The sequence below is a fragment of the Apaloderma vittatum genome, unplaced genomic scaffold (genome assembly GCF_000703405.1).
Source record: "Apaloderma vittatum isolate BGI_N311 unplaced genomic scaffold, ASM70340v1 scaffold20035, whole genome shotgun sequence".
Lineage (NCBI taxonomy): Eukaryota > Metazoa > Chordata > Aves > Trogoniformes > Trogonidae > Apaloderma > Apaloderma vittatum.
The window spans coordinates 59,053-79,309 of record NW_009716765.1 but is presented as its reverse complement, the minus strand read 5'-3'; the positions used below and the strand labels follow the sequence as shown (position 1 = coordinate 79,309).

The following is a 20,257-nucleotide window of genomic DNA, read 5'->3' as shown; positions in this document are numbered from 1 at the left end:
CAAGTTGCGTGTGGCCGTGTGGTCCCTGGTGTTAGGTGCAAGCGAGGGACTGTGCATGTGAGCAGGGTTTTGGCAGCCTGTGCCTCAGCCTGTTGCAGCTGGGGAACAGCCACACTGTCCAACTGCAGAAAAAAATGGTGCTAGTTTATTGCACAAGATGTAAGTAGTTTGCAACTGATCTAGTCTGCTCTCGTAGCTGACCCTGCCTTGAGCAGGGAGATTGGATATAGATAACCTCCAGCAGCCCCTTCCAAATTGAGATCCTTTCCTGTAAAAGTTGTTTGTGTGTAACTGTGCCTGTATATTGGATGTTTGTGTGTTCCAGTGACAAGAATAACCTGAAAAATCTTTGAGAGGTTTTTCTGCAGTTTCTAAAGATGCAATATTATTTTAAATTTGCTTGTAATTTTTTCATATTAACTTCACTGTAATTTTTTTTTTTACTTCCTCAGTCAAAATATTATGGCCAGACATTATTGACAGAAGTTTACAAGCATCTGAATCTGATTGAATCAGACTACTTTGGGATTGAGTTCCAGAACATCCAGTCATGTTGGGTATGTACAGTTCTCTGATGAATTCAGTATAATAAAAAGGTAGGCTCATGTCAAAAGTCTGCTGGAGGCTTTTCTAGGATTATCTCTTTGATTCTTGTAAACCTGCTTTGCTCACTAGAGCACCGACAACTGATAAAGCAGAGGGAAGGAATCAGATTCTGTTCTTGTTAATCTTGAAAAATGTATAAAGCAGTTTAATAGTTGCTCATATTGCCGCTTTCAGGGACATAAGTAAAATCCTCCTCTCTGAAAGGGGGGAACATCAACTCAAGTGTAGTTTATGGGCTACTTGTAAATTCATATTGTGATGTGTAATTTTGGCAGTTCAGTTAATTCGACCTTCGTTTCCCTGAAGAGTCATGAACCTTTCTCTAATCAATATAAACCTCAGCAGGCATGTGGACCTGCAAACGTTTTAAATCATTCATCTAGATAAATACTGAGACTTTGTAAACCTCGTAGTTGCTTATCCTCTACCTTGCAAAAGGAACAATGTTACTTGTAAACTAGAAAATGTTCTTCAAGCTGCATCTTCATTATTTTGTTCTATTACTTCTTCTGATTTAAGGACTCTTACACAGAAAGTATGAGAACACAGAGAGTGCTAATAGCACTAATACACGCTGCTCTTGAGCCAAGAAAATAGAATAAAGCTTATTTAGTTTTCTTTTCTTCTGCAAAGCATCCAAAGTGTTTCTGCATCTAATAAGGTTCTTAAAATCCTAATTTCTTTCTCAAAGATGTAGCTAGTAAGAACCAAACATAACTGTCTTGTTACAATTTTTTGTTTGGAGAGGTGGGGAAAAATAGTTGAGCATCCAGGGTGCTTTGCGGTAGTTTTACAGATACTCCTTTTACTAGAACAATAGTATTTCTTTAGAAATATGTATGCCAAAAGAGAAAAATTTGTGGAAAATTAATATTGAGTAAAAATCCTTAAGTAGGTAGGTGAGACAGATGGACAAAGTATGAAAGGGAAAAACATTTGAACGTCATTGTGTTCTCCGGACCCTCTGTAATTCTGTAGCCTGGGATCTGTCTAAAGTTGTGTGTTTTGGCATGACTTCTGTCTTCCTGGCAATGATGATGTACTTTTGCTGGCTTGGCTCTTCTTCTATCCAGATAAGCTTTATTCACAGATCAGTGTTTTTTTCTGTTGATTCATGATAAGCGTAAATTCAAATAGATAAGTACATTTTTTTTTAAGCAAAGGAATTACTGCATTACTGCAGTGAGGAAGAAGTACATTCTGATAAATTACTGCTTTATTTGAATTTACTTTTGATGTTTTTATATTATATTCAAATAGAATGTCAGTATGGATTTTTTTTCCCCTTTGATTTCAGATTTGGCTGGAACCTATGAAACCTGTTATTAAACAAGTACGGAGTAAGTATTTTTAAAAAAGGAAATTTTCCTTAATTTGCATCTGCTTTATGTGGGTTACTTTCACAACTACTACTTGATTTACTGGTTATGCTTCCCTGAAAATTGTACTTGATAGTGGTGATAATACTTTGTGTTTGAGCATTCAAACCTGATGATTTTAATATGTAGTATGTGGTGGGCGGGATGGAAACTTACTGAAGATGTGATTCTTCTGTGATAGTATCTAGGTAGATCGAGTCACCTGGTGTTATTTTAAGTGAAATATGACATTTGCTGTTTGTAAGCTTTTGTAAGTGATGTTGTCTTTTGCTGGAAAGCAAAAGGAATATTCTGGCTTATTGCACCCCTTGCATGGGAGGAGATAGCATCTGTGGTCATGTATTCTGATCTCATTCTCTAAAACTTTCTCCAGTGTGCTCAGGAGTAGCTTTGCTGAGAAAGCAGAAGTAAGGATCTCCCACCTGGTGGGTGTCTGCAGCTTCAGAGTCTTTGTTGCTTTGGTTGTGAAATTTGGTTCTGCTCTTTGACCAGGATGATACTGCAGTAACATGCTATATTTGCTTTATGCTACTCTAAAAAGTAATGTCAGATGTACTCTGAAGGCTAAAAATAATTGAAGAATACAGTATGGTAGTTCTTCTGATGTTGAAAGATTAGATCAAAGTTTTCCTTTAGAATGGGGTTCAGCTCTTTGCTTCTTTTCTGATTGTGAAGGCTTTGTGGAAGAGCAAGATGGATTCCTACGCTTTTCAAAATCTTAATTGAAAAATGCTCAAAATTATTACTGGGAGGTAGTTTTTTAGTTATTCCTCTGCCCAAAACTGATTGCCAGAAAATGAGAAATCACTAGTTCTAGCTAGATTTTTTTTAACTTTAAGGTCACAGTTTTAACTTTTACCAACGTTGTTTTTAAGCAGAAGAGCCAAACCAGCTATGAAAGAAGGCTTCCTTAGGAGGTTATATAATACTTTCACACTCTGTTGTTCCCCCCTCCCCCCCCAAAAAAATAAAATTGATGGAGTGCCATCTTTTTATATACTCCATGCAGATAGACTTGTTTTTCCAATGCACCTGGCTGGAAGGATTTTCATCTTAGAAGATATGGTGGACCACAGGTCTGCAATGCCCTATTCACTTCTTATCATATAAATTGGAGAAGCTTGGCCTTAGGCAATAGGCTACTGTCTGTGTGTTCCCCAATAGTACTTGGATTGTTCTAAAATTGTCTAAAACTGTAGGAATGTGCTAAAATTTATGGCTGCTCTGCGGCTTGGTAGTCTACCACTGATGTTATGTTGCTAGTGACACTGGAAGATTTATTTTTAAATAAAATTTAATCTTAATCTGCAGGAGACAGCAGTCACTTGTCTGTCACATGTTCAAGTTTTGAAATAACTTTTAAAAGTTTTGATAGCTTTTTTTGCTACTTGAATCTTTTCCTGGCATTCTGTCTTTTTGAAGAACTGTAATGAGCTATGACTGTAGAAAGCCTTGGAAATGTTTACAATTAAAATGTTAATTGCACATATAGTAATTTAAGCTGTTCTTTCATTGAATCCAGCAGCTGACATATGATTGCACAAGAGCATCTTCCTAAGAAATCCTTTGACAGTACTGCCAAATCAAAGCCTTAAGAGGGCACTTAATTTAGCTACCTGATAATGTGGACATTTCACAAGTAAGGGACTAAGTAGCTACAATAATGAAAGACATTTACATCTGGCAACAGGGCTGTGCAAGGCTAGCCACCTTTGCAGTGGCTGCTCCAAGCTCCCTGGCCATGCTGCAGCAGTGCTTCCCTGGTCCACTTCTGCCTGGCTCCCTGGAGTTGATGGGCAGCAGCTGGATGCAGGTGGGCTGGCTTGGCAGTGATGCTTGCAAAGGCAGCCTGCTCCCTTCCGTGTGCCCCTACTCTGTGTGTGGCTGCTGGGTGTTTCCCCAAGGAAAGCTAAAATCTGCAAGAGTGAGATGTGGTGACTTTGCTTATGCTATTAAGAAATACCTGAATTTGGCATGGATGGATGGTCTTTTCCTATACTTGCAGTTTAGGAGGTTTCACTGAAGTTCTTTTGCATTTTGTGGTTTGTTGGGTTTTTTTGCGGGGGGGGAGGTGGAGTTGTTGGTTTTTTTGTTTGGTTGTGGTTTTTTTGGTTTTTTTAGAATGTAATAATTTTGGAGTTAACTTTATAAGTTTAATCCAACAGAAGGGGAGTGTTAGATGCTAGCATGGGCTTTAAGATAATACAGGTCAAACCCATTAGTTGATGGCCAAGACTGATTTGAAGTAAATGTTAATAATCTAGATCTTCCGTTTTCAGGCAGCATCTCAAACGATCAGAACTGCATGCCTAGAATAGCAGAGCAAGTGCCATCAGCTATCAAAATAATGACATATTCTGAGATATATAGACCTTTAAGTTGTATGATAAGGATATTTTTTTATTACTTTCAAATGAATGCAGTCAGTTTTACTACCAAACCACTTGAGAAGGCAAGGAGTTTAGATCCAAATTTTTGACTTCCTAACAGGCACACAATATGAGGTTGGCATTTGGATACCTTCTCTGACGTGTTCCCAATTTTATACAGTGATTTCTTTTTTGTTACTGTTTTGCTTGTTTTTTCTCTGATTTGACTTCTTCAGATGGGTTCTGTATCCTGTTTAAGTCTAACCCATTGTTTCTTGCCCTGATTAGAATGGGACTTATTCATAGAGGAAAGGCAAGATTTATTTATTTTTTTTTTAAAAAAGGAGTTGCGCTACAGAAGAAAATATGCAGTACTACATTTTAGTACTACATTTTTAGTATTTATTGTTATTTGATGTAAGTGATGCTTGAAACACTGCAAAAATTACTCCCATGGCGATACTTTCCAGTTCATTGGTGTGAATAATGTCCAGGTCTGTTCTTTACCTTGTGAAGATCTTCCAACGGCTCAGAGTGTTTTCAGATCTCTAATATAAAGTTCTGATCTTTTTATCGGAATCGTTAAAACTACTTACTTTCCTCACTTGGTACATCTCAAGAACTATATAATCCTTAGTATGCTTTTATTCTCTGCCAAATGTGAGTTTTGTATAGTGTTACAGGGTCTTATTTCCAGCCTCCTTTCATTTCTAGATATTACACTGTAATTAGGATGTGGATTTTTTTTTTTTTTTACCAGAGCTTTGGTAATTCTGGGATCAGAAGCTGGGAGCTGCTTTTCTGACAGCTGTAATAGTCTGAGAGCTAGTTCTCCCAGCTACTTGGCAGAAAGCAAAATTTATTATTACCCCATTAGCAAAGGAGAGGGGGAGTGGAGGAATGTTTGGCTTATGGGAATTGGGTATTCCAGACAGAAAAAATCAGTGTACTTTGGGGCCGATGAGGTAAAACTGAACTTGACAAAGCTTTAAGAGATCTTGGTCCTTAAAAAAAATTAAAGCAGGCTGGCTTGTGCTTACCAACATGCTCAAGCAAACTTGAGCTTTATATTTTTATTTTTTTTTTAATTTGGCTAAGCTTGCTTTGAAATGACAGTGGCGTGCAGAGTCCCAGGGTGGATGGGGCTGGAAGGCATTGCTGGGCATAATGCATAGTCAGGTCTGACTTTGACATTTGGTCAGGTCCTGAAATATGTGCATCTCCTGGCCATAGTGCCTGCAGGAGAAAAGTCTAGCGAGAGCAGGGGTTGCAATTTTTCCCTTTCCAGGTCTTCCTTTGCTTTTTAGAAGGGTGTCTGTCTTCACTTGGTTTGTCCTGCTTTTCCCTGACTCTGCCGTACTCAAGGCAGACTATCCGTGGTCCTTGTGGGAAGGTGCACACCAGGCCAGGTCTTGACCTGTTCCAGTTGAGTGCAGGTGCTGCCAGTGTAGTGTGGGGCTGTGATGGATGAATGGCACTCCTTTGGTCTGGGGGATGCCTGCAAATGTGAGACAGATGCTTAGTAGGCTTCTGTAAGCAAAGACTGGCTAGTGCTCCGACTGCCTACTGGTGTGTGAAAAGCTGAAATTAGGACTCAATAGTCTTGGTGACTGTTAAGCAAGTATTCTTTATGGCAGTGCTGGATGCACAGGGCATCGCTCCGCCTAATGTGCGTGCCGTACAGAGTCAGATGCATAGCTTATATGGAGGTTACGCATCCATATTCATGATATTTCTGAGAAATGATTAACAAAAGTCACACCTACTCCTGCATGCTCATTGTAGTCTCTTGGTGAGCTTCAGAGATATCTGGTGGTCCTTTACTTTATCCTCCTCTTCATCACCATGTTCTTTTGGTGAGCTATAGCCTGTACTCCCTTGTTCTTAATGACAAGCAAGGTCTACAGTCTTGAGGCATCCTGTGCCTGTTTATCTCATAGTAGCCTTGCATTCCATTCTCAGAGAAAAGTCCCGCTCAAATCATTACAATGTGCATACATCTCCATCTCACAAAGGCATTGTTACATAGTTCACTGCTGCTGCTTGTTAAAAGGTTTTTAGCTGGGAAATTTCCATCAGGCCCTTGCTTCGCTACAAAGTGCTGTCTTTGCTGCTTTAAGACAGGAAAAACTGCAGGATGGTGGTGCCCAGTTGTAAGCGATTGTGGTACCCTGTAATGTATTTCCAGTAATACTGGTGAAATGGGATTGTTAGCATTGAGTCAGCTGGTCCGGCAGGCTGAATTGAGATGCTGCAGTCTAGTTACTGTTGGGGTTTTTTGTTGTAAAATGTTACACAGAGTATTATGGACTATTTCAAATAGTTATTTAGGATTTTGTTTAGATTTAAATGTTACATTAGTGATCTCTGTGTTATTGAGATTGACAAGAACAGTATTAAAAATGGGAAGAGATGAGTATTAAAGGGTAGACTGGGAACAGGCTGCAAATGCACTTTTATCTCCATGGGGAACTAAGTGGGTCTAGCTGAACTAGTGGATTCAGTTCCTCGACGGTTCTGATGGTGGCGGTGGGATACATCTTCACCCTTCTCCCCTCACTGGGTCATCTGCAAGGCTTTTGTATGCAGTCAAGTAGCTGCTTTGGGGTGTTAGAGCTTTAATGTTGCATGAAACTGTTTCTGCAACATTCAGACTGCAGACTTGCCTGGGAATTTTCAGAATAACTATTCACTGTTTCTTTGTTGACATGGACAATCTATATACCATGTAGACCCACTGGAGTTACCTGTCAAGATGAAAACTGGCTAGACTTCATGCGCATTGTGTTTCTCTGTGTTGGAAAGCATAATATGCATGTGCTTGTGAAGAAAAAGGGTTTTTGTGAAATGACTAACTTTTCTTGTAGGACCAAAGACTACAATGCTTCGTCTAGCTGTAAAGTTTTTCCCTCCAGACCCGGGTCAGTTGCAAGAAGAATATACTAGGTAAAGTATTTTCTGAAGAATTTAATTTGTGTTACTTAATGTTACACTTATTGAAGGTGAAGTGAAAGAGCGCTTTTTGTTAGTGTAACAGTTTTAGCAGACAGATTAACGTTATCAGAAAAGAATATTTTTCAAAACACAAAACAGGGCAGGATTTTCTGCCAAACATTGCAGTGTCAAAAGAGACAGGATATAGAGAAAATTCTTAAATTTTTAAACAATACCTGTAGAAAATGATCAGTACATATTTTAATGATTTATCATTTAAATTTCCAAAGTCCACACTTTATTCTGCAACTAACAAACATGCTTTACTGTTCATCTTTTTCACCAACGCTCATCATGGGTAGCTTTTGCAAATTGCTAACTGATCTTTGATAAATTAAGCAGACTCATAAATAAGGGGTATTAATGAGATACATTAAGACCTCTAAACACTTGCTGGCATCTGGGAATGTGGTTTGAAGCCTATGCCTTTACAGAATCACAGAATGTCAGGGGTTGGAAGGGACCTCAAAAGATCCTGCCAGAGCAGGATCACCTACAGTAGGTCACACAGGAACGCGTGCAGCCAGATATTGAATGTCTCCAGAGCAGGAGACTCCACAACCGCCCTGGGCAGCCTGTGCCAGTGCTCTGTCACCCTCACAGTGAAAAAATTTTTTCTAATATTTTTGTGGAACCTCCTATGCTCCAGTTTGCATCTGTTGCCCCTTGTCCTGTCATTGGACATCACTGAAAAGAGCCTGGCTCCTGAAACTCACCCTTGACGTATTTATAAACATTTAGGAGATCACCCCTCAACCACCTCCAAGCCAAAGAGACCCAGCTCCTTCAGCCTTTCCTCATAAGGGAGATGTTCCACTCCCTCCATCATCTCTGTGGCTCTGCGCTGGACTCTCTCAAGCAGTTCCCTGTCTCTCTTGAGCTGAGGGGCCCAAAACTGGACAAAATATTCCAGATGTGGCCTCACTGGGGCAGAGTATAGAGGGGCAGGAGAACCTCTCTCGACCTACTAGCTACTCCCCTTCTAATACACCCCAGGATGCCATTGACCTTCTTGGCCATGAGGGCACGTTGCTGGCTCATGCTCATCCTGCTGTCCACTAGAACCCCCAGATCCCTTTCCCCTACGCTCCTCTCCAGCGGGTCAGTCCCCAACCTATACCGGCACATGGGGTTATTCTTCCCCAAGTGCAAAACTCTACACTTGCCCTTGTTGAACTTCATAACATTTCTCCCTGCCCAGCCCTCTAGTCTGTCTGGGTCTCTCTGGATGGCAGCACAGCCTTCTGGTGTGTCAACCACTCCTCCCAGTTTTGTGTCACCAGCAAACTTGCTGACAGTGCTGTCTATTCCCTCATCCAGGTCACTGATGAATATTGAACAGCACGGGCCCCAGTACCGACCCCAGAGAGACTCCACTAGATACAGGGCTCCCACTGGACTCTGTCCCATTGACCACAACTCTCTGACTTCTTCCCTTCAACCAGTTAGTGACCCACCCCACTACTTGGTCATCCAGAGCACACTTCCTCACTTTAGCTGTGAGGATGCTGTGGGAGACGGTGTCAAATGCTTTGCTGATATCCAGATAGAGCTTTGTCCTTTAAAAAAGATATTGTCAAGAGTTTTAGTATGTAGAGAGGTTATTTAGTACTTTTCCCAGTTTTACTACTTTTAATTGGAATTCTTTCAGAGCAAACTAGCATAACTGCTCTAAGTCGATGCAGTTGTCTCTCGTGATGATAAATAGTATATATTTCCTTTTCTTCCAATTTTCCTGTGCTAATTGCTATTTCTTGTAGGAATTTCATTAGAAATACATCTCTGTGGAGAAGGAACTATGTTTTTGCCTATATATGGAGCATTTGTTGTGGAATTCTGATCTGTGCTTAGAGCATCTAGTTATTTCATAATGCTGTTAATCATATGTGCACGTTATTGTAAGTGTAGGTAACCAGGATAGCTCAGTCAGATATGCAGAAAACAGACTTTATAGAAGTCTTTAATACATATGTACAGCACTTCAAAATTAATAAAAATATTCAAAATGTATACTCACTATATTTTTGCCTGATGAATGTGTTAAGTAATGTTTTGAAATTCTTTACAAAAAAATCCTGTTCTGTTACAGAATGTAATTCAGTAAAGAATGTTGATCAGTCTGTTAATTCAGAGGTTTATAGTAATGAGTTGTTGCCTATTTACTGGCATCCTTATTGAACTATCTTTCAAATAAAAATGAAAGCACAGAAGACTTGCTGGCATTATATTCAGAAAAGTATGTTAAAATTGTCCTAGGTTACTAAATCAGTCCTTATCAGCAGACTTTCAAGGCTGCCATGTTTTTCTTCTATCTTGTATGTTTTGCAGGCAGCTTTTACTTATGCTAAACTGTGAAACAGAAATCTGTTCTTCTTTAACAAGTGGTTGAAAAGTAATTGAATTAGTATAGCAGTATAAGAAAAGGAAATTTAATTTTTTACTGTCTTTGTAGGCTGCTAGCATAGTCCTAGAAAATACAACCGCTGAGTAAATTAACTGAGTGGTAGCTGAAATGCTCTTTATTTTTCTTAACAAGGTATTAGAATCAATTACATTTTTATGTCTTTTTTCTAATAGATAAAAATTACTTGACGTGTTCATTAGGTTCATTTCCAGCTAAAATTTACAGCTGCTGTTAGTTCACAAATCAAACTTGTTCAAAGCATGGTTTTCCTTCTGCTTCCTTGTCCCTGTGTGTTCATTTATGCTGATAAATTGCACTGGATTAGTCACAGGTTATTTGCTTGGTATGACTGTCCTTGGCAGCAAGGCTTCTGTGTTACCTTTTTTTTCTTTTGGACAGGGGAAGAATTAGGGGATGCTGCTTTATAAAAAGTACTGCTCAGTTGTTTTATCATTCTTTGATGTGTCAAGGTGGTACTTGTGACTCTGGTACGTGTAACTGTCTTACAGGTACCTGTTTGCGTTGCAAATCAAGAGAGACTTGGCAGAGGAACGACTGAGCTGTAGTGACAATACGGCCGCTCTTCTGGTCTCTCATCTTCTGCAATGTGAGTATCTCTCAGCTGTAGTGACATCGGGTGGTGTTGCCATTGCTAACTTGAGTTAAATAGCTTTTAATACCTAAAAGCATTTTCTGTCTCATGGTATTTCCCTTTGTACATGCAGTAAACCTGTTGATTTCAAACACTGGGGTTATCATCAGGGTTTGCTGTGGTGTAGTACAGCTGGTAGTTACATACGAGGGAATTTTGGCTTTGTGGAGACTGCGAAACCAAACCTCTCGTGTGTTGTCTGTTTTCCCTGGCTCTGCAAACAACATATAGGGTAGCTGTCCTTCCTCATCTTCCAGACTGCTGCTTCTGTCTGCCTCCATGCCTGTTTGGCTTCCTTTCTCAATTTCCATGTGGCTGGGGGGCAGATAAATGTATAGAGACTTTGCTGAAATAAAACTAGAAATGTGCTGGTTCAACAGAACGGTTTTCAGCAGCTTTCATCCTTGCTGGAAGTGCAAATCAAAATGGGAAACAATTGGTCTGGAAGCTCTCCCGTGTTGCTGCTCACTTAGTCTCTATGCACCTAAGGACATAGAAGTGTGGCATTTAAAATGAGCAGGCTGAAAGCTTTGAATGGGTTCAGACACCAAATCAGCTCAAGCAGCAGCCAAATGATAGTTTACAAATGTGTAACCTGAGCTGCAGAAATAGGGTTTTGTGTCTCATTGCTGGCTTGAAACAAAAGCTGTTAAATCATACCTCTTCACACGTGCACTGCTACATAGTTATTATTTATATAATTCTGCATCGTAATATAATAATACAATGATAATAATATTACTTCTGGTGATTTAACTGAAAGAGCATATCTATCTTGTGTGTGTGTCATCAGTGACACAATTAAAATTTGCTCGTGATTTTTGAGCGTAATTTCTGTTCTCCGCAGTGTACTCTGGAACTGATGAGCAAATCTCAGTTTTCTGGCCTTGCTCTACCCTACTAAAAATTCGAAGTGAGAAATAATATGATTCTTTTTAATATAAATTATTTTACAAAAATGCCTTTCAATCTTTTTTCTTGTTGTTTAGTATGCTGGCTTGATTTTAAACAGGATATTGCAGAGTTCTTTGTGAGCACAGCTTCCTTGGATGAGATTACTAGTTGGTGTAGACCACTCCCCTTTCTCTGACAGTAGTTGATAGCAGATGCTGTGGGGAAGCTCTCAGAAACAGAGCAAGCATATCATGATACTTCCTTTGTTGCATCTGTCCAGTAGTCTTTGCATGTTGCCTAAGTCAAAGATTGGCTCTGTATCTTTTTCTTTAGTTGCACTTGATGAACTTTGATTACATGTATTTGTCTAATTTTTGAATTTGCCTTTATTTTTGGCATCCTTCCATAAAAATTAGCTTTACAGCCTAGTTTCTGAGAGGTTTGCAGGACAACATTATCCTTTTGTCTTAAAGCTTTTGTATTTTAATTTAATATTGTAACTTTGTATGTCATTACCAGAAAAAGTATTTTTTTTTAAAAAAAAACATATTCAGTTTGTGATTTCTATATACGTTTGCAATATGTTCTGCCTGCCTCATTGTCATGGGTTAGAACTGGGCTGGCCACTAAATGGGTAGGAAAAGAGCTGGCCCCTGAAACGGGAAGGAAAAGGGAATGAGACAGAGACACTTACGGGTTAGGAAAGGAAAACTAGAACAGGTTTAATGAAACAATAATGGAAATAATAGTGAAATGATATAAAGAACTATATACAACTATGTATAAGCCCGATATTGAACCCAGCTTCCCCCCATGACAGCTATCCCCGCTGATGCTGCAGAGCAGGTGGCACAGGGGAAGCCCCAGGCTCAGTGGCAGCGGGAGCTGGGTACAGGAGCTGGATTCAGGAACTCAGGACCCAGATCAAAAGCAGGAGGTCAGACAGAGTCATCCCTGGACACTACCCATTGCAGAAAGGGAGGAAAAAGGGCAGAAACTCTCGTGATCACTCAATTTATACTGAATATGATGTATATGGGATGGAATACTCTTGTTGGTCACCTGTCCTGTCTGTTACACCCCGGAGGTGCAACCTTATACTTCCTTGTGACCCCTCTTACTACCCAGCACCCCCAGCGTGGCACACAAGAGCCAGCAGTGGCCTTGGTCACTAAATGAGTAAGTATAAGCAAGAGCCTTTCTGCATCCCAGTTCTAGGCAGTCACTGTGAACATCAGGTGTTATCACTGCTGGTAGCACACACTGTGTGCAAAAACATGCTGCTGACTTGAGAAAGTGTAGCCTTTTAGAAGAGGCTAAACTGGAAAGTAAAAAACACTAAAAAGGATTGACGTTTACATTTCCAAGCCAAAGACTTCTGATCATTTCATGTCTTACCAGATGGAAGCTGTTCTGCGCTTTGGATTCAACCATTTTTCTTCTATAAATCTCTTCCTAAATCTGCAGCATTATTTCTGAAAAGTGTGTGTATGTGAAGGGAAGATGAAAACTCAGGATACAGGATCTGTGGAGATCTATAGTCACACAACACTGCTTTCTCTTTTTGCTGTGTATTTATTTTTGGATAATTCCTATAATTTAATTTGCCCTCTTCTCAAGTAGGTGTGTCCATAAGTATTTTACATATATTTAGAAAAATTAAATTGAAATATCCTGGTTTGGTATGAGGTATCTCTAAGGAAGAAACGTTTAGACTGCCTCACAGGTCTTCTACATGTCTCACATCTTTGACCGTAAAGAAGTCTGGATTTTCTAAACAATGTTTCAAATACTGCTATAATCCCCAGGAAGTCTGCTTGGGATAACTATGAGGGGTTTTTTTGTAAAATTAAGCTGGATACAAAGTATATTGAACAAATTTGAAGCATTTAAAATACATTCTGGCTCTTGGGGTCTCTGTAATTCCTTGCCAAGTATTTTCCGTTACTGTTCTTTTTCCATTGTTTCTCCTTAGTCTAATGATTTGTTTTCTGTAATAGCTGAAATAGGGGATTTCGATGAAACAGAGGATCGAGAACACCTTAAAACAAACCAGTATTTGCCAAACCAGGAAAGAATTGAAGGAAAGATTCTGGAGTTCCACAGGAAGCATGTGTAAGTGAGGATTAACATGTAACCCTAATGTATACTCCTGCAGAGCAGATGGACTCGCTTGGTGGAGATCGGGCATGCTGTGTTACAGATTACATTAAGATTGTATTAGTTAAACACCATTTACATTTAACATGAAGTTGTAACTATCATTACATAGTTAAAAGAGTTGTTGGGCACTAGTTTTTCTCAAGTGATTTTTTTAGTGCACCTTTAATAACATACCAAAGAAAAGTATAATGTAATAATGGTTTCAGGCAGTCTACAAAGTTCAGCTTGCCATCAAATGCGTAGGTCTTGCTTTTGTCTAAATGATTAGAAATCAGTTGCATTGTACTCATTTTGTGCTCATTAAGCATAAAGGAGGTAGAGAAGGATGGAAGGAGTGGGAGAGAAATAACTTTCATCAGAATTTATGCAATACTTTATCTTACAGCTGGAGTATTTTTGAAATAAATAAAACAGGAAATAAATAAAAAAGGTTTATTAGGGACAAATAAACTATTTCCTGCAGATAAAAAAATTACTTCTGATGCACAGTCAAGAACTGCAGAAATGAATGCTTTATGATTTGAAATACCCACTTCTCCCACCATGCACATTCAACATATAGTAAGGCTGTGTGTTTTACAGTCTAATCTGGGTGGTCTCAGTGTGAAGAATTACTCCATGTGTACAGTGTAAAACAGCTTTTCCCAATGTTTTTGTGGAACCTCCTATGCTCCAGCTTGCACCTATTGCCCCTTGTCCTGTCACTGGACATCACTGAGAAGAGCCTGGCTCCATCCTCCTGACACTCACCCTTGACATATTTATAAACATTAATGAGGTCACCCCTCAGCCTCCTCTTCTCTCAAGCTAGAGACCCAACTCTTTCAGCCTTTCCTCATAAGGGAGATGTTCCACTCCCTCCATCATCTCTGTGGCTCTGCGCTGGACTCTCCCAAGCGGTTCCCTGTCTCTTTTGAGCTGAGGGGGCCCAAAGTGGACACAGTATTCCAGATGCAGCCTCACTGGGGCAGAGTAGAGGGAGAGGAGAACCTCTCTCGACCTACTAGCCACCCCCCTTCTAATACACCCCAGGATGCCATTGGCCTTCTTGGCCACGAGAGCACGTTGCTGGCTCATGCTCATCCTGCTGCCCACCAGGACCCCCAGATCCCTTTCTCCTACGCTGCACTCCAACAGGTCAGTCCCCAACCTACACTGGCACATGGGGTTGTTCTTCCCCAAGTGCAAAACTACACTTGCCCTTGTTGAACTTCGTAACATTTCTCCCTGCCCAGCCCTCTAGCTTGTCTGGGTCTCTCTGGATGGCAGCACAGCCTTCTGGTGTTTCAGCCACTCCTCCCAGTTTTGTGTCATCAGCATCTTGCTTGCTGATGGTGCACTCTGTTCCCTCATCCAGGTCATTGATGAATATATTGCAGTACCAATCCCCGAGGGACTCCATTAGATATAGGCCTCCAACTAGGCTCTGTCCCATTGACCACAATTCTCTGACTTCTTCAACCAGTTCATAATCCACCTGACTACTTGGTCATCCAGACCACACTTCCTCAGTTTAGCTATGAGGATGCTGTGGGAGGCGCTGTCAGATGCTTTACTGAAATCCAGATAAAGCACGTCCACTGCACTACCATCATGTATCCACCTGGTTAGGTCCTCATGTAAAGCCATCAGGTTGGTCAAACATGACTTCCCTGTGGCAAAGCCATGCCGACTGCTCCTAACGACCGTCTTATCCTTCATACGCCCAGAGACAGCGCCGAGGAGAAGTTGTTCCATCACCTTTCCAGGGATGGAGATGAGACTGACGGGTCTATAATTACCCAGGTCCTCCTTCTTGCCCTTTTTGAAGACTGGAGTGTCATTTGCTTTCCTCCAGTCTTCAGGCATCTAACCCATTGCCCATAACTTAACAAAGATGATGAAGTCCAACTGAGTTTCTTCTACTTATAGGGAATTTTCTTGGTTTACTTTTCTTGATGGAAAGATTGTGACTGTCTTCTGAGTGAGTCAAGAACTGGTAGTTTCTTTAATTAAGTTTGAACTTTTTTCAAGCAAGTTATTTTTAATCATTCCTTACAGTATGGAAAGTTTGTATTTTTGCCTGTCAGGAAGAAGTCAGGGGAAGGTTAACAGGAAGATTCCTTGCTTCATAAGTGTACTTTTCATTAGTTCAGTGAGAATCCCATCTAATACAGCCATGCTATTAAAATGTTTGTAAATCTTATTTTAAAGAAATATTTTAGAATTATACATGCAAACTATGTTAAGATTAAAAGGTAAGTCATGTCATTAGAAAAAGATACAGTGGAAGGTTAGTGATACCTGAGTACCCTGTACCTCTGGAAAAATTTTTGTGAGAGATGTAATTTTGGAAACACTGCAATCCTGAAAATAGTGGTGACTTCTTTACATGTCTCTTCTTTCTGCCCTTACCCAGGGAGTGTTAACCACCATTTTCCAATTTTAGTAGTTGTTATGATCCAGTGTTTTCTCAGAGCGTATCCACATTTTTTTTTTCTTGTTTCTGTTACAAGGAGCAAGCAGGAGTGTGGACTTTGAGTGTTCATCTCCTTTCTGGGGATGCACAGTGCGATTAAATGGTCAAAATACTTCTCTTTATTATCGGCGTTGTATGTATTTTATTTTTCCATTGTCATTTTTTGTTTCCTTGTGTTGACCTTATAATTCCCACACCTACCTTTAGCAGACTGGTATTTTCTTCCACTGTTGATTGACTGTGACAGAGACTTCTCATATAAAAGAGCCTCAAGGTAAAGAAGCATCTTGCTGGCAGAATGGCTTATCTCCAGATCACTATTGCATCATGTTCTTTCTGCTTCAGTTTCCTTCTTTACAGTCCTTGCTTTGCCTGAACACACTTACTCATACACTAGTTTACAGGGGGATTCTGTGTCATATCAAGCTGGCAGCATTGATTCGACTTTCTTGGGATGGAGTTGCAGCAAAATGCCTTCTGTATTCAGAAAGATGGGAATTTAAAGTTTATTTTCTGTTAAATATATTTTAATTTTTTCTTTTACTGTCATAAACATAGAAATATGCTTTTTGTATTTAACTTTGCAGATGTATTAAGAGTAAATAGGGTGAGTTATGTTTTTGGTATAGCATGTTAATTTCAGGCTCTTGCTGAAGCAAGAGCCTAAATTAACTTTACTTATTTCTATATTGCATTTTTTAAAAAGTTTATATTTTTAAGATGATGTATTGGTGGTGGTGCAGTTAAATCTTGGCATTCCAGGATTTAGTATTTACTACCTTCCTGCAAGTAGTGTGAGTAGAATACTTGCTGAGAGGTGAGTGTAATTCAGAATTAAACATAATTTCCTTGAGTTCATATGACTGGGGTTTTTTTGTGTGTGCATACATAAGTCAGGAAAGAAATTGAGTTGGTAAAATTTATGTTTATGTTTACTGTTAACTCTCATGTCCTTTCACAACTTGTTAGCCTGATTGTCCATGATTTACAGTTCTTAAACTGTTGGTTAATGAGAAAAACTACAACTTTGTTGCTACATAGTCTCAATGGTTTCTACACATTCAGCATTTTGACACTTTAAAATTTTGTATTAATCACTAGTTTTAAATGCTTTGTAAATCGCCTAATATTTAACAGCGTTTATTCTGAACTGGTTGCCCTGATTGTCATGTGAATGTTGTAATACACTACCGATATTTGTCTGAATGGATGTATGTGAAGAAACTTTACACTAAAATCAATTGTACTGACAGCAGTTTTTGCTAGAAAATACTTACAATAGTCATTCTGTTGTTTGTGGACCTGGAGAAGATTAAGTAGATTTATCTGCTTAATGGATGAACAAAATTAGACCAGATTGTTTTCAGGCTGGTCTGTGCAGGTTGCAGCTTAGTCTGCAGCAAATATCTGAGGTTAATGGCAGTGAAACTACTTCTTGTTTGTAACTGCTGTGGTGCAAGGTGAGCTGCTCAGTATTGCTTCTGGCTTTCCCTGCTCAAGGCTCTTACTTCTTCGGTAGGTAGAGGCAGGTTGTGTGCATGAGAACGCTCTTAAAATTGTTATTTTTATTCTGAGATGTGCTGTGCTTTGGGTCATATCTAATGGAATGTGAAAATGTAAGTGGTTCTGCATCAGTTACACTGTACTGTTTACAAAGAATTTTTAGTACTATGTAGCTCCAATTTTCTAGTTGTCATTTTATCCTAATGTATGTTTTTCTTCCCTTCAAACCCTCATTCTCAACCTCCAACGTTAGCATCCCTAGCATCCTCTTTAAAAGATAAAATACCATTTTTATTCTTAATGTCGCTTTATTCAGAACAATTATAGCAAGAACTAGTGTGGGTGGGAATTACACACAGTGCTCTTAGAGTGTAACTCAGGAAACTGTGGCCAAAATTTACATTTACCTTTTTTTATCTTATATGTGTTTAATAAACAGGAACCATGGTACTTCAGCTATTTTGATGCAGAATGAGTAAGGCAATAGAATACTGTTTAAATCCTGTCATCAAATGTATGTGCGTGCAGGCTTACTTTCTTAGTGCATTTTTGTTTATGTCTGTGTTTTAGTCTAAGGAACATGTTGCTGCAAATCAAAGAGACATTGTTTCTTCTAACAACTCTATTTTTAAAATGTTCGCATATTAAATAATTTTCATCATTATGAATTATAGAGACAGTTCCTACATGCAGTTAATACATATTGTCCTTGTTTCTGATAAATTCAAATGCCATAATACTCTGCTTTAATATTCTTAATTTATATTTTTAAAAAATCTATATTTAATCTTAATTGTGACTACAGGTACATAGAAGGAGAAATTGTTAAGAGCATACCTAAAAAGGCAAGGCAGTGTAGCAGGAGAATTTATTTACCAATGTTGTGGTTAGCACTACGTAGTATATGAAAATCGATCATGTTACAAGTAGTTTATCATCTGTTTTAATGAAATAAAATATAGATTTGTGGAAGGAAGGCCATTTCTTGGAGAACAGGATTTTTAAAATTTGTCTTCATGTGCAGGAATCTAATATAATTTTAGCAATACATGTTTGTAGACAGAATAATAACCAATTTTTATTGTCTTTGTCTTTCTTTTAGCATTATGTTTATCCTTGTAAACTTGCATATTGCAGTAACAGTTCTTCAATCGATGCACTAGCATAGATACTTCGTGGGGCACTTGCATACAAGTAATGTAATATTCAGTCAGTTAGAGCGTGATGCTGATAACACCAAGGCCGCGGGTTCGATCCCCGTTCGGTCCCCATGTGTTGCCTGATCTAGTTGGGAGGTGTCCCTGCCCACGACAGGGAGGTTGAATTAAGTGATCTCTAAGGTCCCTTCCAGCCTAGGCCATTCTATGATTTATTTCTGATCATTTTCAGTAGGGTTGTGGAGGTCACATTAAGCAGCTCTGGCTGAAGCAGCCCTCACTGGTCCTAGTGCTCTGGCAGATCCTGTTGCTGCTTGTTCTTCCATGGAGTTGGCACAGGAGGTCTTCTGCCTTAGCTAGTTATTCTGGACCCTATTTATGCCTAAAATTGGGTGGTACTTTTGTAGTTTCTGGACAGAAGACCTTATGTGACAGACTTTTGTTTCTAATAAGGACTTTTTTACTTTGCAGTGTAATTGAGGCATGTTCAGTAGCAAGAACTCCACTTCCACAGCGGCATTTGCTTGTTCTTGAAGCATCCTAAACTTCCTGTCAGAACCTCTGAACTGATAGAGACGGTTTTGATGCCTTGTCAATGCAAGTACCAGTGCTTCACTAGAACCATTTCAAGGCTTGTGAAATTATATATTTTGGGGTGGTCCATAATTTGGAGTCTTGACCCTCACATGTCTTGGTGGCACTGCCTTCTGTGTCCTGGGCAAGAGGCTTTTCAGGCACTGTACCTCTCCTGCTCTGTGGGTGCTCTCTCTTCTGTGCACAGGCTCTGCTGGTCAGCCCAGACGCATGGTTCGTGGCCACTGCTGTTGCTGAGAGCAGCCAAAATATGCACTATAATCCGGTACACTCCCCCTCGTGGAGAAAAATGGGAGGGAAGCAAAAAAAACTAAACAAGAGAGGATTGTTTTGTCATGCAAGAAAACAAAATGTCAGTTGTTTGATTTCAGCAAACTTGCAGAAAAGTAAACAAAGGCTGAATCATCTGAATCTGCACCTGGTGCATGCAAGAGTCAGTAATAGTTTCTCTATATTGCTTGCTTGGACTTTGTGCACATTTTGTGCTCTCTGTGTGTACATCTTCCTGCTGTTCTCAAAGTCATTTCTCAGCAGATGATACTTCATTTTAAAATCCTTCACTGGGCTCCTTAGGAAGGGGGAAATGATACAGCCAAAGACTGGGTGAATACATTGCATCTGATAGTACTAGTGTAACAGTTCTGATGTAGTCCCAAAACTGTACCTGAAATGGGTCTTTGTGTCGCAACATTTGCTTTGTTTGTTTTGTGCTAGCTACACAGCCCTTTCTTCTCTCACATTTTATCTGGTTAATATTAATGTGTATATAAGCAAGCAGAAAAGAGGCATTATGGATTGAATTTGGGTTAGTTGAACTTCATTGTTTCTCAACAGAAAAAGCTCTGAACTAGTTACCATATGTTTCAGTGCCTCTGTCTATGGCATGTATTTTAGTTTGGTCATTTGCCCTTGCATATAGCTCCTATTACAAAAGTTTCAGTGTGGTACTTGGAGTGAAGCTGCCCAACTAGATGAGATAGAAAATTCTCATTTAGTGCCAGAGGTAAAACTGAAGTGCATTAGCTATGTTGGCAATATTCTAGAATCAGATTATTCTTAAAACTTTTTCTTCCTCATCATAGGG

General features: G+C 39.4%; 1 protein-coding gene across 1 annotated transcript in view; it reads left to right on the top strand.

The window, feature by feature from the left end:
- Positions 1-452: 452 nt before the first annotated feature.
- FARP2 (FERM, RhoGEF and pleckstrin domain protein 2) overlaps positions 453-20,257 on the top strand; it is a gene marked incomplete at its 5' end in the record, with an annotated part of 60,693 nt that continues 40,888 nt past the window's right edge. Inside the window, 6 exons of the mRNA XM_009869668.1 lie at positions 453-557; positions 1,904-1,946; positions 7,222-7,300; positions 10,262-10,359; positions 13,299-13,411; positions 15,094-15,104. Coding sequence (XP_009867970.1) covers positions 453-557; positions 1,904-1,946; positions 7,222-7,300; positions 10,262-10,359; positions 13,299-13,411; positions 15,094-15,104 — 449 coding nt within the window. The remainder of the gene's footprint in view (positions 558-1,903; positions 1,947-7,221; positions 7,301-10,261; positions 10,360-13,298; positions 13,412-15,093; positions 15,105-20,257) is intronic.